This window comes from Python bivittatus, unplaced genomic scaffold, assembly GCF_059951505.1.
Source record: "Python bivittatus isolate LINGU-HERP-01145 unplaced genomic scaffold, Pbiv_v1 ctg000980_np1212, whole genome shotgun sequence".
Classification (NCBI taxonomy): domain Eukaryota; kingdom Metazoa; phylum Chordata; class Lepidosauria; order Squamata; family Pythonidae; genus Python; species Python bivittatus.
Window position 1 is genome coordinate 51818064 of NW_028277125.1, and position 18816 is coordinate 51836879.

At 37.4% G+C, this 18816-nt stretch overlaps 2 protein-coding genes across 3 annotated transcripts in view; one reads left to right on the forward strand and one right to left on the reverse strand.

Annotated features, from left to right (window-relative positions):
- The window catches only part of ACSL5 (acyl-CoA synthetase long chain family member 5), a 36593-nt gene extending 35761 nt beyond the window's left edge, over positions 1-832 (forward strand). For both annotated transcript variants that reach the window (XM_088132259.1, XM_088132260.1), the window contains exon 21: positions 92-832. In XM_088132259.1, coding sequence (XP_087988385.1) covers positions 92-229 — 138 coding nt within the window. In that variant the 3' untranslated portion in view covers positions 230-832. The remainder of the gene's footprint in view (positions 1-91) is intronic.
- Positions 833-3392: 2560 nt separating this feature from the next.
- On the reverse strand, positions 3393-18575 carry ZDHHC6 (zDHHC palmitoyltransferase 6). Its single transcript, XM_007441878.4, has 11 exons — positions 18371-18575; positions 16297-16756; positions 14978-15069; positions 13092-13251; positions 12195-12356; positions 9362-9415; positions 7512-7679; positions 7367-7408; positions 4617-4762; positions 4481-4524; positions 3393-3730 (listed from the first exon to the last, which is right to left on the reverse strand). Exons 2-11 carry the CDS (start codon positions 16561-16563, stop codon positions 3627-3629), a joined length of 1239 nt encoding a protein of 412 aa, XP_007441940.1. The 5' UTR covers positions 16564-16756; positions 18371-18575; the 3' UTR covers positions 3393-3626.
- Positions 18576-18816: the final 241 nt, after the last annotated feature.

Genomic DNA, 18816 nt, shown 5'->3' on the forward strand with positions numbered 1-18816 from the left:
ACTTCTGTAAGTAAAATGGTAACTGCCTTCATAGTAGTTACTGTAGGTGCGTCAAACATTTTTGATTATGACAACATATTTTCTCTACCAGGTGAAAGACATCTACCTTCATCCAGAGCCATTTACAGTTGAAAATGGACTCTTAACTCCAACACTGAAGGCAAAAAGAGCAGATGTTGTCAAACACTTCAGGAGTCTAATTGATGACCTGTATGCTGCTAACATGTAAAGGAATGAAGGCCATCTTGATTGAACATATTGACAGTGGACTATGAAAGTGCCTAACTGGCAAGGGAAACATCTAAAAGAAACCAACAAATGTGGTAGATCTGTGTTGCAGGAGGTTAGTGTCCCATTTACAGTTATATGCCTAGGAAGACAAAGCAGACTGCACTAGCTTGAATTGTTTACAATCACTGAGAAAACTATATTTTCCTTTATTGTATAACCCTAATTGAAATGGAAAAGTGTTAAATGGTTTAAAAATATATTTAAAAGCTGAGTTTATGGGAAAATATTGAACTCTGTCAGACTACTAAGAGACCATAATGACACTGTACTGGTTTGATAGAGTTGATATGCCAGTACACTAAATATTAATTGGATAACAAGGATAATATAATATATAATGTTTTGGGACCTAGTCATACCTTAAGAACTGTAGAATACACTTTCTGTACCTATAAAATTCATCACTCATAGATGAGCACTTAAATATACTAGCTTCAATTGCACATACCTTCTAAGTTGGTATATCCCAATTCTGCTAGGCACAAAATGACTATCTGCTAGCTGAAACTTGAATATGAAAAATAAAAACCTAGTGAAAGTACATAGCCTAAAACATATTTGTCAATTTCTCCATAAATACAAAGACATTGTATGTCTGGAGTCGCTCTGGAGTGAGATGGGTGGTGACAAATTTGAAATTTAGTTAAATAAATAAAATAAATATACAAATACGTTGAACTCATGGTTAACTTCAGTTTTAAACTGGGGTGGCACATCATGATAAACAAACCACATGATATCATGGCTTACTGCAGGGTTCTCAGACTTTGCAGTACCATAACCCTTAAAATAATAAATAAAAATGAATAATCTTCCTATGAACACAATTTATTTCATTGGAGCCTAGGAAGGGCAAGGAAATATTCTATTTGCTTTTCACAATTAAACATTTCTCTGTTTTAAGTTTATATTAATTTTGCCAGGTTCAATGAGAAACACATTCATTTTCACTTTCTGGAAAGTCTAGTCCTAATTCATAATTGCTGATTAAAATTGAAGGACTTTTGGTAACATAGAGAATATATTGCATTTCCCACTTGAGACATTACCAAGCTTTGCAAAACAGTCCATTTCATATTCACAGTGGGATGGTTTGAATTTGAAATATCTTCCATACTACTATTGACCTTGGATCTTCTTGAAGTACAAATACATTGGGCATCTTTGCCAATCACAGATGCTAAAATGAGGTTCAGTATAATTTCAGGGATAAGATCAATAGAAAATATAGATACTTTTGACTTGTAGTGAAGGCAGTTACATTTAACAAGATAACACTCTAATTTCTAGCAGTGAACTACTAACCAACCCTGTAACCAGAATGAAAGGGCCATTTTTAATGCTATGACTGTATAATTATACATACTGCTGACTTGAAATAGGCCTATAAGGTGGCTTCTTGAAGCCATAATTTTCTGTACGCTGAAGATCATGTGTAGCTGAATCACAGAAAACAGTAATAGCCATGATCTTCTACCACTTGGCCACTGGAACTTGCATATATATCTTTTTTGAACATGCAGCTTTAGCTTAAACACTTAGAATTTTCTTTTTCTAGACATTTTCCACCCCCAGTCTAGTTCTAGAGATTCATAAAAGTTCCTCCTTTTATTTTATCTCTACTCTTTAAAATTGTTAACTTGATTCTGTCTAATGCTACCTGTTGAAAAGTATTTATTCTTATTTCATAAATAGATATTACAGGACTTTCCCCCATTTGGTCCTCTCTGGAAGTGAAATGACCAGTACTAAACTTTCACGCCAGCATGAATTTATAGGCTAATAAGTGTAAAATGCAAGCAGCTATAGTATGTTGTGCTACCAAAAGCAATATGTCAGACAAATGAAATGTACTGTTAAAATCCTTACTGAACTGATAATTTGCTTCCCCATTCTTCTGCCATATGAGTCATGCTTCAACCTTACAAATTTCACCACAGCTTTCTTGACTTTCTGCCACTTTTTACACTTAAGTGGTAGTTGAGAAATTTATTTATTTATTGAGCACAAATTCATGTGCTTAAATGGCATCTTCAACATTCATTTAACACTGACTAGCTGACCAGGCATTTCTGCATCTTTTACGGTAGATCAGTGTTTTTCAAACTTGACAATTTTAAGATGTGTGGACTTCAACTCCCAGAATAGCTGGCTGGGTAATTCTGGGAGTTGAAGTCCACACATCTTAAGATTGCCAAGTTTGAAAAATACTGCTGTGGAGGAATTTAGTTCGGGCCTTGAGAAGGAAGTGGAAAAGTAACGGTTTATCAGACCTGAAGCGTAGAAAGAGTCTACTCTTTCAGAACAGCCACACATTGATCTACTGTCTTGAAAAGGAAGCTGCGAAGGTTTTGGACAGGCTTTCAATATTTGATTTATACAATAAAGTAGCAATCCTGGAATACTTGTGGTGTCTGTTTCTTGATCTGACCTTGAAGGGCTAACATCAATATAATTAAATTTATCTACGTCAATTTTCATACTGTTTTTTTAATCCATGCATTTGTTTGATTATTGAATTTAACTGTAGAATAGCAGGAAACTTGTGCTGAGGAATAGGTAAAAGATTTAGGTAGTTTGCAGGAAAGTTCAGACAGTGAATAAAAATTAACTTCAGAGAGAGAAAGAAACCAAGTCCTACAATTTACCTCTGTTGTTCAGAGATAAAATTTCATTGTAGCTACAGAGTACTAAAGTGGAGAAAGCAGTATAGTAATAACTTTGTGTCACACATTATACTATGCAAAAGCCAGAACTGCTGTATGACTTAGCACAGTATGTGAATTGTTGTTTTTGTTATTTTTTTGCAAAAATTCAGCAATATATTTATCTCTAAAGATGCACCATAGAGGAAATATAACATTTGCTACTTTTTTTATTTTTAAGGAAATCACATGATTTTAAAATTAAAAAAAAAAAATCCCAGGCATCAACTATGCCACTCAGTTGCACTTGTTCACATAATCCTTTCAGCTTTCATGATGGGAATAGAAAAGCAACTTGAGGAATGTAAATACTAAGGAATGTAAATATTGAGAAAATATTTTAAGTGAGCAATACTTAAATATCAGAAGAACTGTAGCTCCTACGTTAAACAAAAAAGAAAGCAGGTCGAATGTGCTCTAGATTGTGAAAGCTTTAATATGAAAAGCATCCATGGAATGTCTTCCTCCCTTCTAAAAATGGCAAAAGATGCTTAGATTTATGGCACTGAAGCTCCCATCCCTGCAAGCACACAAAATATCTTTGTTCAATACATAAGAATATATTTATATACAGAATATTCAAGTAGAAGGACAGTGGTCAAAAGTAATCTTTTCCAGTTATTAAAAGGGTTATCTTGCTTTCTTTTCTCCATCCAATGGCTGATCTGATTCAGAATCATACAGACATTTCTCTACACAATTTCTTGGGAACCAGCCTCTGATTCTCTTCCCATCTAACAGTGAGAAAAAACAGCAGAAATTAAGAACATAGCATTTGCAGATTTTTCCTCCCTATCCCATCACTGTAAAAATGTGCTCTGTCAAAAATTCTGTAACATCTGCAAAACTAAGTTGTTTTCACATTGCCTGTATTAACCATATTGCTGTAGGTGTTTATTTAGAAGAAGCATTATGTCCTGCATAGGAGACGATAAAGGATGTTTCTTCTATGACAGTATCTGCCATCCTTGGTTTAAGAATCTGAAAATAAATGAAGCTCCTAATAGAACAAACCTACAGATGTCAAACGAGAAGTACGTCCCACTGATTTTCATTGGGGTTTACTTCCAAGGAAATGTGCCTAGAACTGCACTCTTAATTATTTAATCCAACCAGTTAACTCAATTTTCTAGTTTCTAGATTCATTTTTGGAATACAGTACTCTAAATTCTAAAATGCTGGAAGATGGCCAGATTATCCATTTGGTATCAAGGCATAATAGATTAAAACAAGTATCTTTCTATCTTTAAGCAGGGATTTGCACCACTGATTTTCCTAATCGGCATTTCTTAACCTCCTGTCCTCCAAAACCATTGTATACATGTTAAACCATTTCAGACTGTCTTTCTACATTTTTGATACAAACTGTTTTAACAGGTTTTGCATTTGGAATCCTTGAAAATAATGTACTTAAGACATTAAATTTAAACTGCATTATGAAACTGAAATAAGATACTCTAACTCTGAAACAAAGAAGAAATTACCATTAGTTGCCATGTCAGTAATTTTGTCACCATACATCCAGTGCCTACAAAAAAAAAAAAAAGATAATTAGACAGCACTTGTTTACCCTCAAAACATTTTAAAAAGTTTGAATTAATCATATATAGAGATACTAACTTCAGTCCTCGTGTGGCTAAAATGTGGTCCCCCTTGCGAAGGACAATTCTAGGCTCTTCAGTGCATGGAGTTGTAAAGAAAGTCCTCAAGCCTTTTGTAATAGGGCAACAGGCACCATTATAGTCTTCTATTGCTTGGTACTGTACCTGGAGAATTTGAATTAAAAAAAAAAAGTTGCCTAAAATAATTTGCTGGTTACAATCCACTGATTATAAAATTGGCTTCCATGGCAAAAACAAGACAGGGAGCATATGATCTGAATGCAAGATATCTTAACTCCGGGTGACATTGAATCAAAATATCAATATAAACTTAATGTCAAGGGCTTGTGAAAATTAACCAAATTTCTGGTAGGTATCCTATTATGCATTCAGCTCAGAGGCACTTTCCTCTGAAGAGTAATTCCTGGGGAGCACAAGGGAGAGACCACTGCTGCTTTAATGTCATGCTCCTGGACTTTCTATTACCACTGAGCTGGCCATTATAAAGAACAGGATACCAGGATGAAAGGGCCTTTAGTGTGTACTGGCAGAAATATTTGTTAGGCCAAGGCAATCCCACTCTAAACTAACTATGAAACAAAATATCATCTACACTAGGGGTTGACAACTGCGTGCCACACAATTTGTGTTGACTGCATGGGCACCAATACATTAAAGTACTTTTAAGTGGCTGAAATCTTGTGAGATTTAGCATTTCATGTGACATTTCAGCCATTTGAAATAAACCAGTAGGTGCTTGCACACACACATACACGCTATCTAGAGTCATCACAGGTGATAAAGTGACAACTATATTTGGGATGCCAACCTGTAATCTAAATTCACTGCAAATTATACTTCAATCCTTCACATTTATTTATATTTATATGTGTAGCTGAAATTATATAAAATTACATAAATAATCTTCAACCTTTTCAGAGGCCAAAACTTTCTCTAATTGTTCCTACCCTCCAATTATACATTCTGATATTTACTGTAGATTTTCTGACAGAAAAAAGTCAATTATCGGCCTTTTCTTTCCACTTCCACTTCCCTGTGCTCTCTTTGAAGGGCCAATCTTATACAGCATGAAGTTGGCATTAGATATGATACAGATCCTGCAGTTCATAGAAAGGGGCTCCTGAAAGTAGGGACTTTCCCTTGTTCAAATTGAAGCATATTCAGCTCAAGGAAACAGCTCTAAGGAAACAGTTATAAAGGAAGAACCAGGAATTGCTGTTGGGAAATAGTTTTGCTATGAATTCTTATGTGAATGATGCTCTTACCTGTTGTCTCCTTGCAACAATTGTAAGCCATTGTTGCTGTTCTTCAGGAAACTATCATGAGTTTGGGACGTTCTTTTCAGTTTCTCTATTTAACTTTTGTATTATTATAAGCCATTCAAAGTCTTTATGGAATTGAGTGTCATACAAATTGCAGAAATAAAGTGTTTGCATAATGAAGGAAACACATGAAGAGATATGAGCTGTTTTGGAAGAATTTTGAACAGTCAAATGTGAAGTGGGGGTTGAAATAGAGGAATTTGGGATGTTTAAAGAGCCATTATGTGTCTTAGACATCACGTATTTGTAAAACAACAGAGCTGTGAAAAAGAATGTTGGTGCAGGAATGATAACAAATATGTAACAAGATATTATTTTGGGAGTGGGTGAACATAATTTTATTTTTAAAATTATGTATATGAATTCAGTGTTTCACAAATAAAAGATATATGGAAGATTATAATCTTATCTCATGCTATCTGTCCACAACTATTTGTTCAAATGTAAAATATGAACTTGTAGAGATTCAGTTTGGTGTAGTGGTTAAGGCATCAAGCTAGAAACTGGGAGACTGTGAGTTCTAGCCCTGCTTTAAGCACAAAGCCAGCTGGGTGGCCTTGGTCCAATCACCCTCTCTCAGCCCTAGGAAGGAGGCAGTGGCAAAACACTTCTGAAATCTTCCCAAGAAAGAGACAAGATTGACTCAAAGGCATAAAAAATATTATTGGGTATATTATTAGGATGGAAAACTATAAGCATCCAGAGTTTATAGAGACATAAAGCTCTGTAGTGGAACAGCTTGTGCTACCTGCTTGACAACTTTGACAGATTAGAAAGCAGCTGTTTTACCAGAGAAGCCTTGACGTGTCAGTGTAGAAATGAACTACTGATCTAATATTTTGATACTAATTCTAATTTAATGGGTTCAAGCTAGTTTGGTAAAAGGAGAAAAATTATACTTTTTGCCAAGAAATTGGCAAAATTACTGGGTTTTTAAGTCTCCAGGAGATTTGCCCCAGGAACGTTTACAGTATTATTTCAGCACTTTCAATTCATTCCATAACTGGTAAGTTAACGATCTAACTAAAACAGGATCGATTAAAATTTTCAACCCAGAGCAATAGCTCATAGGCAACTATTTAGAATTTCCCCTTTCCTTCTCTTTTTATTCAATCCATCCATCCTGCTTCTACTTCTTTCCACCTGTCCAAAGACATTTATAACATTGCACGTGACTTATGATAAACAAATCATAGCCCATACAGTGGAATAACAATACTTTGTACCATAATGGGAATATTATAATAATACATTATATAATATATATTATATAATGTATATTAATACAATATCTGTTAATTATATAATATATATTAATACAATAATGCCATTATATATACTAATATATATAGTATAATATACTTAATTAAGATCAGGCCATATTCAAAGCAATGTGGTTGATTGCTGGCAGAACGGATGTACTTACGCTTCTCACTCTCTTGTCAGCTTTCTGTTTTAACTGCTCAATCTGAAAGAGATCAAGTGCGTTTTAGTGCAGCCAATTGCTCGATGCGTTTACTTCATACTTAATTGTAGGCATGTGAAAGCAAAAACAAGGGAACATAGCATACCGTTAAACTGTATTGATGGCAGTCTTCTCTTACAGGCCATTCCAAGCCATCTCCCTCAGGGCTTCCAGACCATGTAAAGACTTGGTTGAAGTTATCCCATTTGCTTCCCAGGTCATAAGGAAATATAAAGATTTCTCTTGTTTGATAATACTGAATGCGGTCTTTGGCCTGCAAGGGAAATATGCACATACAATTGGCAAGAAGAAAACTCTCAATCACATGAATATATTGGGTTTCTAACATGGAGAGAGGTATGTTACCCAGTAATCAAACTTGTGATTTTTTTAAATGAAGAAACAGAAATGTTCAACTAGGGTAAAAGAGAAATCCCAGGACCCACAGCCACATGCAAGTCAAAGGGAATGGAGAAAGAAGGATCTTTTTCCTCACTGCAAATTGCTATGCTATTTGATATTTATTTTTTACAGGTAGAGCGGTAGCTGTGCATAGAGACAGAGAAGGGCATAGAGAGCGAAACACCTTTATATAATCGGAACCAAGATGTTTTGGCAAATGTGATGTGAGATGACGTATTTTTAACTTATTTAAATACAGTGAAAACTTTGAAAACCATACATTCTTCAGATTTGAATTAGGCCAAACTATTATTGGTTCAATTTATATTGAGCAATAAAAAGAGATAGTTCTATTTCATAAATATTAAATAAAAATAGTTGCATTTAAATATGAAAATACCTCCCTTTTCACTAAATCAAAGTGTTTTTGATTTAACAATATTTCACTATATATCTTGAATGCACTGTGCTGGCTCCTCACAACTCCTTAAAGTCTTTAATTCTTTATTATATACTGACCTCTAGTGATGCAAAGACATCACATATAAAAATCTATTTCTGGAATTATTTCTCACATTAGTCTCTGAATGGATGTGGGAGAAGTTCAGTTCACATCAGTCAGTGTTGTCCAAACTTGGCCACTTTAAGATGAGTGGACTTCAACTCCCAGAATTCCCCAGCCAGCATGGTTGGCTGGGGAATTCTGGGAGTTGAAGTCCACTCATCTTAAAGTGGCCAAGTTTGGACAACACTGACATCAGTGGTTGTTACATTCTTCATTAGAGGGTATGAGGAGACAGTTGTCTTTCTGACTTTCTACATGTGCACTTGAGTGGAGAGACCTCACCAGTAAAAGTAGCCAGAAACTACTTTTATGCAAAACCATTGTTTGCTTAACCATGTCCTACCGAATAAACTACAATTGGCTGGATTTGCAAAATATGCTGCTATAAATGATGATTGTCATGTAACAATGGCTGGATTAATTCAATGAAGAAAATTATATAGTGGTTGTTTTAACTGTGACTTTAGAGAATATGTTTCATGTGGAAAGATATAAACAGAGAAAAACACACTGTTCTAATAAAAAAATAATGTGATTTTCACATCTAAATATCAGGGGGCTGTTTAATTGGCAAAAATCTCTTCCATCAAGCCTCTCTCTCTAGTGAGTAGTTTCTTAAGACATAGAAGCTTAAATGAAGCTTGAATTAAATGCTGCAATTGCCAAACATAAAATTATGAATTTGAAAAATACAAAAGAACAGATTTATTATGAGCCAAGAGAAGTGAATAATTTAAAGAATTGTTCAATTTGGCCTACAGGTAAACCCAACATTTAAAAGGCAATGGAGATCACATCTGCTAGATTCTTCTCCTGTTTGAGGATCTTAGAAAATGTATGAAAAGGCTGCATAAGGTCCTGGCTGTGGTTAAATCGCATAAACAGGAAACAGCATACAACACTTTGCTGTTTAGCAACATCTACCACAGACTACTACCTCTGTGGCATAATATAGATTTGAATACTGCATTAGAATAATGACTTTTTACCTTTTCTTCAATCCATGATTCTATTGAAGTTTTATTCCTTAAGATGACTTTCATCTAAAAAAATTACAAACATTAACTCATGACTACAAATGCATCAAGTGAGGAAACAGAAACTAATTCCACCAAAATGTTATTCAGAGCACTGTATTGAAAAATTGGAGAATAGGAGACCTTAAAAGTACTGTTTATAATCCGAATAACTCAAGCAATATACCGTAAAAGTCTCTGCAAATAATAAACAAGCAAATGTTATTTTCTGGGCTCAGTACACTCTGTGGAGTTCTGTTATATCCACTCCATTCATTCAGTGCCCCATTTATTTTTTATTCCTGAACTAGATGAACCACCAACTTCCAGTCTTGATTTCTTAAATGGCAAGGTGGAAGAATGGCAAATACGCATAAATGCAAGAACCTACATTTCCACAGGTGACACTAGTGTCTATTTTTAATTTTTGAGAGTGAAAATCCCAGGGAAGGATATGGAATTTGTAACATACACACATCCCCCTGTTACTCTATCACCCCATGTCTTTGGTTAAATTGTAAGCAATCTCAGGACTTCATTTACCTGTCTTATTATTCATTATTGTGCATCTGAACTCTTCTGTTACATCTGAATCTAAAGGAGACCATCACTTCCTTCCTTTCTTGTGTTACACCAGCAAAATCCTTCCCTCCCATACTACTGCTTTCAGACATAAATCACCCATAGCATGACTGTCTTCCATTGTGCTGCTCAAATGAGAAGAAGCTACTACTAAAAACTCTTGGCGGTATAAGTTTTTGTTTCTCCAGAATACCAGGTTCAGAACAATAAATCTCAACATCTGTTCTATCTTAAGGGGATGATAAAGAATAATTTTAAACGAAACCACAACTTTTCTTACCAGGTATAATCTCATAAAAAATCAACAAGAAAAATAATTCAATGAAATATATCCTTATAGCAGTGAAAATAAATTTTGCCCAACACTGGAAGAAAGATACAATATTTGACTGAGAACTTAAACTTGGAGAATATGCAGCAATGGCAAAACTAACACTATATATACAGAATAGATCAAATTTAATCAAGTTTAAGCAAGAATGATTCCCATACACACAATATAATACATAGCATGGCAAATATAATCACTTACAGTCTGGCTTCTAAGGGGGCCTAAATATCTACAAATATTGTAATTAGCAGATGTAAAAAAAGGGGAAAGTTAGAAACTCAATAGTTTTTCTTTTCTTCTTTCTTGGTATTTTAATTCTTGTTAAATTTGCTTTGCCTATCTATTTTTTCCTTTTAACATACATACACAAACATATACATACATATGTACATATACAGAGAGAGAGAGAGAGAGAGTATATTAAGTAACAATACAATGTAGACCTTAATACTAAGTAATAGCTCAAGACCGAAACCTTTATTGTCCAACAAATACTTTGATGCAATCTGCAGAGGGTTTTTCTTCTCTAATGTTATACTTAATTCTGGATGAAAAAGTCAAATAATCTTATGCTTGTAATATTGACACCCTAAATTGTAATTAATATTGATAGAATACTTCTTTCTCTTTTCTCTATTTCCAATAATCTAAGTCATCTAAACAACAGAGTGTCAATAATCTTCAATTAATACTGTAACAAATACAATGTACTAATTTATAAAAATGTAATTAAATAGGGGGAAGAAAAGAATCATTGTCATTTTACTACCTTCCTAAATGTCCCCCTTTTTCTTAACACTGTGCCCTTCCCTTTACTGATATTTTCACTTTAAAAATGAGGAATAAATATATAAAGAAAGGAAGAGGGAATCCAGTTCTATTATGAATGCATGGAGTCCAATCTACATGGCTTTTGTTGCTGAAAGGTTACAATGGAGCAAAAACCATGGCAGCCAATTAAGCACGGCCCATGCCCATGAGAGCAGTGTTTTTTATATCGGAAGTGGGAGACCACTTGAGGTCAAGAGTTGTACTGAAGTCTTGTGTAGCGTGCAAAAACTTGCAGTTAAAAAAAGTGGAAGTGGGTGAGGATAGCTTTAAAAAAAAAGGATATGAGTATGAATATATTCAAGAAGCAGTGGCCAGTTACCTATTCCAAGAAGTACAGAATGGCAGGAAAGTCTTAGCTGATAGGACAGCATAGTCATACATATAACACATCTACATTAGGGCCATGTGAAGCAGTTCCATTAAATTATCCTTTCAAATCAAAACTTCAAATCACTGAACTGACTCAAAGCACAGATCAAATAAGGAACGATCAAACTTACGTGAACATTTGTAATTTTGTACACATACACATGCACTTTGAGTGACTCAAAAAGAAAAAAAATGAATCCTGCTACAAATTTGTTTTGACTTCTTTGAAATTCCAACAGGATCTTAGCTGATTTCTACATCTTAACCCCTCTCTACTTCTCTCTCTCTCTCACACACACCAACAAATACACACACACACACACACACACACACACACTTACATACATAAAGACTTTGTTATTGATGAGCATTTGAAAGGGGAAAAAAGCTATTTAAGAGATAAAATAGTTCTAAGTTTAACTCTATACACAGTTATCTCCCTCTTGTGTAAAGAAAGCATGTGCTTCCTCTATTGCACAACTGATCATCAGTAGAAAGACTCCATCTCTGCCCCCTGCAGGTCTCCCTAATCATAATTCTGCGTGGTCAAGATTATGAAATACATTGTATATATGCCAGAAATTCAGAAAAAGAGCTCAGAAATAAGAGAAAACAATAAGATGCTATAAGGCACTGAGAACTGTCCCCATCCTTTGAGCACCAGAAAATCTCACAGCTCTGTATCTGGCTCACCTGGATAACAAACAACATTCCAACAGCTAGAGTAGTCCCTAATGCCAGTCCCAAGGCAAATAAAGATGCAGCAAATGCAGACAACCCAAAAGGAATTATTGGATGGGGATCCCTCCTGGCTGCACTCATATCAATTTTCACAGAACTCCAGCCAAAGGAAACCTATTGAAAGGAAACAAAAAAAGAGAAGGAATTTGGTAAGTGGCCAGCTCCTCACAGGAACTCTCTAGACATAACCGTATATTGGCACAAGTTCAATCTTCAACCTAAGTTGTTTCCACAAGACATGCCTAAGCCAAAAGTTGTATCTTACCTGAAAGACATATTTGATTTATTGGAAACATGATTTGTTAGACATGAATGGGTGACAGACATATTATACCAGACTCATAGGTAATTTTGGATTTAAAGCTAAGTATTCTGAAAGAGAGAAGTGAATTCAACACAAGTTCTAAGTTTCTTTAATATATTATATTTTTAATGGTTCCTAATTTTATAGGGTGTTTTAAAATGGACTAATCAACTTAGTTGAATGACATTATCCACAATCCATTATCAACGATGGAAGGGCAGATATGAAAGGTAGTTCAGAGTGCAATTTCTAAAGAAAAGTACTTTGCCTACCCTTTAAGGCATACTCTGCTTTAGATTAGCCTCATGAAATATGCTGTATATGTGAAGAGATGACTAACTTCTGGGTCAGGTGAGGAAAGAATGAAGGACATAAAGCAAAAGCCACAACCTTCAAAAGAGTTCCAGGCTGTCAGTATCAAGACATACAACAATGTTATTTGATGTTAAGTGTAAGATAGGGTAGAATTATGAAGGTTGTTCTTCCAAAGGTGAATTCATTCAATTCTGCATATGTTTAAGAGAAGCAAAACAGTGTTTTCTTACCCTGTTATAAAGCTGAGTATACATGGTCATGACAAAAATGAAAGCAGCATGGATACAGCCCAGAGGGGCTAGCAGAAGAAAGAGAGTAAAGGAGGCATGATTCTGAAATCCACAGCAGTTATTAATCCAAGGACAGTGGTGGTCCATCTTCATCACACACCTAAGAAGCAATCCAAGTTGAATAGAAGCACAATGACCATCAGTCCTTCCTATTCTCATTCATCAAATGTTTCTTGAAGCCCAAAATAAGCCTTAATTTCAGACAATATCAATACTTGCAAGAAAGCTTATATTTATACATAAATGTAACATGAGAAATGGGACATGGGCTTCTATTTTTAAGTTCCGTAAAATACGTGCAATGATTTAAGGGGACTATTGTTATTTATTTAATTACATTTCTGCCCCGCCCATCTCCCCCCAATGGGGGACTCTGGGCAACTTACAAAACACATTAAAACCATAAATATATATAAAATACATAATACATCTAACATTTAAAAACAGTACTAAAAAAGGAAAATCCAAGAAGATGGAAAATCGGGCTGAGGACTAGCTAGCCATCCCCCTGCTTGAAATATTCCCTCCCCACCCCAGGCCAAGTGACAGAACCAGGTCTTCAAAGCCCTTTGGAAGGCCCGGAGTGAGGGGGCCAATCGCACCTCCGGGGGCAGAATGTTCCAAAGAGCGGGGGCTACCACAGAGAAGGTCCGCCTTCTGGACCCTGCTAATCAAAGTTTAGTACTGAGGGGGTCCAAAGCATGCCCTCTCTGTGTGATCAGGTGGGATGGGTTGAAGTCATAGGGGAGAGGCAGTCCCTTACGTAACCTGGTCCCATGCCACGTAGGGCTTTAAAGGTAATAACCAACACCTTGAATTGGACCTGGAAGCAAACTGGTACCCAATGCAGCTCGCAGAGCAACGGTGTTACATGGGCCCTTCTTGGGGCTCCAAAAATAGCCCGCGCGGCTGCATTCTGGACCAGCTGTAGCTTCCGGATACTCTTCAAGGGTAGCTCCATGTAGAGTGCATTGCAGTAGTCTATCTGGGAGATAACAAGGGCATGAGTGACTGTTCGAAGGGCATCCCGATCCAGGAAAGGGCGTAACTGATGCACAACCCTAAGTTGTGCAAAGGCCTTCCTTGCCATGGCTGCCACCTGCTCTTCAAGCAGGAGCCGTGAGTCTAGGCGGACCCCCAGATTACACATTGGGTCTGTCTGGGGCAGCGCTACCCCAGCCAGCACCAACGATGACAACGTCCCGGATACAGAGGAGCCATTAACCCACAGCCACTCCGTCTTGCCAGGGTTCAGCTGAAGCCTGTTGTTCCCCATCCAGACCCTTACAGCCTCCAGGCACTGAGAAAGGGCAGTCACGACATCACTTACTTCACCTGGGATGGAGATGTATAATTGCGTATCATCAGCGTACTGATGATACCTCATCCCATGATGCTGGATGATCTCACCCAGCGGTTTCATGTAGATGTTGAAAAGGAGCGGGGAAGAACCAAACCCTGTGGCACCCCACAACGGAAGGGCCGAGGATGGGACCTCTCACTCCCTATCACCACCGATTGGGATTGACCCTGAAGAAAGGAGGTGAACCAGCACAAGACCGTGCCACCCACCCCCAATTCCCTGAGTCGTCCCAACAGGATACCGTGGTCGACGGTATTGAAAGCTGCCAAGAGATCAAGGAGAGCAAGGATGGCTGCACTTCCACCATCCCGCTCCCGCAGAAATCATCCATAAGTGCGACCAATGCCGTTTCTGTTCCATAACTGGGCCTGAAACCTGACTGGAAGGGATCCAGATAGTCCATTATATGATTATCATGGGGTATTAATTGTACCCCATGCTAATATTTATCAGCAATAGTTACCTGTTACATTTTCGGCAGTGATGTGAACGTGGTGCCTTGTAAGACTGGCATAATTTGCAGTATTGAAGGTACATGCAGTCCTGAGAGTTTTCCTAAAAACAAAATAATATATACTGGCTCTCTTGAGATAATAACACTGAATTTATCTTGTGCATTAGGCTTCTTCCTGCAGCAGGAATGCTGTTATTTATGTTATTTCCTGAAACTTCTTGTTTATTTTAAATAAAGGGTAGTAGGCACTGATACAGTATAATCGTACATATATGTACCACTTTGTTCAATGAATCTTACCTGCAAGTTGCCTTACTCACTTGAACTTTTTTTTTTCAGAAAGAAACCATGATTGTTTTAAAGAAAATCTTCCTAGGATATAGAACTCTATTTGGCAGCTGTTGCTAGTGCTATCCAGTGAAGAGATGTACCTGGTAAGCAGCTCTTTATAAATGACTTCTAAATTTAGCTTTAGATATGTAATGGCAATTTTATATTCAACTAGTATCTACCTGTAGTGGCAATGAGCAAGGCCATTGTTATTTTGAGGAGTTTAGGTGACATAGTTTGATTTCTCCTGCACATGCTAAGTAAGCTCACTCTGAGTCATAATAATGTTCAGCTGCTTGTTTTTCACTTTTACTTAGAAGTGGGTGTGGGGGACGAAAACCCTCAGGATTGTTTAGGTTAAGCACTAGCTTATCTACACAGTTCCCAGGCTCTGGAATCCTTGGATGAGCAGGTATAATATCTGGTCAAGGTCACTCTCACAGCCCCTGACTCCAAAACAGAGTCATGGGATTGCAGTGCCAGACATTGATAAAAAGCCCTGACATTCCCCCTGGAGTTTGGAGCATGGACACAGGCCTTGGGACTAGGCGCTGTATTATCTAAGACACCTGGGGGTCTCTCCACTGTCACCAACAGTAGGGGAAGAGTTTTATCATTTTGCTTGGTATGTTATGCTTTTATACTATGCTTATGTATTTATGTTTAATTCTATTTGCTAATTCTTATATTCCTGTTTAAATCTGTCTGCTAGAGTTAACAATAAAGCTTAAAATCTCCTTACCTACTGGTGTGTTCATTGTCTCTGGACCTAAGAGAACTAAAAGGACCAATTGCCTGGGCATCTGATCACTGCCTTGACAATTGGCAAAACACCACCAAAATGTATGGATTAATTTTCCGCTGGCTCCCATTTTGGCTTCATCCTGCAGATCCAAAAATTAGGTTCCACAATCCCTTGTCTAACATAGAATCAGGAAGATATGGAATGAGATTTTGAGGAGGGGAGGGGGAAATATACCATATTGTTATTTGCTTACTGGTTTCCATCCAAAAGGAACATATCCAGGGCCAACGAACATAGCATTGAAGTAGTTATAAAGGATCATAATAGTCCAATTGATGAGCATGATGAAATTAATACTTCCTCCTGTTGTATCCAAAGGCCAATACCACAAGACTGCATCGATGATAGCCATGGCAGAACATATTGCTATTACACTAAGCGCTATGATAGGTCCCCAGTGGCACAGTCTTTTCAGTTCATAGAGATTTTCAAAACTAATAATTGAACAGAACATTCCCATTTTGCATTCAAGCTGATTCTTATTTTATGCAATTTCTTTCAGGTACACATTTCCATTTGTCATAAGTTTTCATCTCTACTTGAATGGTTAGATGTTCAAATACTAATTTCCAAGTAGCTGGATTTAAGCCATTCCTCAAATTTGAAAGAATCATTAGCTACAGGAGCTCTTCACATGAGTTGTCTTCTAAAACCTGAGCAAAAAAATACAGGAAGAAAATTTCCAACAACAGCAACAACTAAACAAACTCTTCTGATTAAAGACAGATTGACCTGGTTGAGACACAGTAACCTTGGAGCAACAGACCATGGTTTATTGGGACAAAAATGGGCTAAAGAGCACCCCACTCCCCGTTTTGTCTTCCTGTCCCATGTCTAGCCCTGATCCTGATAATATATTTATTACAAAAACTTTTTCAGCTGATACTTGAACCACAAAACTGGTACCAAGTTTGTTACAAGCCTGATAAATATAAACAAGACAAAGTGTTCCTGTCCATTGCAGATCATCTGGTTGATTATTTTGTTTAGTGCAGGCAAACATGGTTTATTAAGCAAATCCTTAAGAAATATTTTTAAATGTCACATTCAGTTCAAATACGTTTCAGGGAAGCATTAGCCCCTCATTCTAGGCAATATCCTGAGAACTAATTTCAAATGCAAGTGAGAATTTAGACATGTTTTTTCTTAAAGTATATGGCACAGTAGGAGACAGTTTCAAAAAATGTTTGTGATACTGGGATGAAGTTAGCTTTTCATGTTGGAAATTGCCTGGACTAGCAGAAGTAGCTGCTTTTTGTCCATTCAGGCATTTTCCCCCCCTTGGAAAATATTGCAATAAAGTAATCAAGTGTCTATGAAGCATCTGAAAACGTGAAGAGCTTTCCACTACAAACGTTTTTCAGTTTTCCACAAAGGAGAGAAGAACCTGGCAGTTCACTATTGATTATTAATAATGCAAGAATCCAAAATACTTATTTCGGCCTCTTTCACCTACAGATTGATTAATACAGTGATATTTCAAGTAAGTCCAAGGACAACAGGATATAACTTACAGGCTCTCTGACACAAGTACTGCTGGGATAAATAACTATTTGCTATACCTCCCTGGGGGTACCTGAACAATCCTGCTGCAGTCAGTTGTACTTCAGCACTCATCCCAAATGAGGCGACTGCAAACCACTCTATGATGGCCTGTGACTGTAATAAAGATTTGATTTGATTTGCAAACCACTCCCCTTGCGATTCCTCCACATTACCCATGAAGTTAATTTGTGCAGGAACGCTTAAATAAGCAGTTAATGAAAACAACAAGGATCCCAGGGAGTGAAATCCTCCCCCGCTTATTTACTCATAACTGTGCTTTGAGCCTCGCGATACAAATGATAGCACGGGTTTTGTTTCCTCTGTTGAATTATCCCTTTCTATACATACGCCAAAGTACTAGGACGGTGTAATAGGCAATAGTTCAACAGGTGAAGCGGATGCTATGCCAGCTCCTTTGTAGAGAAAAAACGGCAGCTGCCGGACATCTGCCTATCTCTCGAAATTTCAAGGACAGAGAAACCAGAAACGAAAATAATAATAATCATCATAGTCATCTATGGTACATATAGGAGACCGGCGAAGAGTCGGCAGGCAAAGTGAAAGCAAAGGCTGATCTCGACACAGCCTCTCCCATCCCTCTTCCTACGCTTAGGAGGAGGAGGAGGAGGAGGAGGAGGAGGAAAATCTGCAATTCCTGTACTTCGAATGGAAAGATCCGATGTCTCTGTGGACTGCATTCAAGGCAGGACATCGCGGCTTACCAGCGACGGACCCCGGACTGCTTTGTCCCAGCTTTCCCCCGCTGTCTTTTCTTCAGACAAAGCCAGCAAGGGAGTCCCCGAAGTCCGACTTATTTGCCGCTCTTTCAGCAGCTCTGTGCTCTACTTCCCCGGGACACCTTCATAGAACCCGGACATGCAATCCTTCCGTTCCGCCCTGACTTCGGCACGCCCTCAATAGCCTGGCAGGTGCCCTGGGAAACACTTCCCCCATGGACAGGCACACACGAAAAGTGATTTCAATCCGACTCCTTCTACGGGGCGCAGAACTCTTTTACTTTCTTAGTTAGCAGCGAAATCCCGACACATGGTCGCCCTGTCTCTTCTATCCCTTCCCTTGCTCAAAAGATAAATTAAGCATAAAGGAACCTGGTAAATGTCTGCGACGACACAGCACCAGTTGGGAAAAGGTGCGGGGGTCTGTAGGA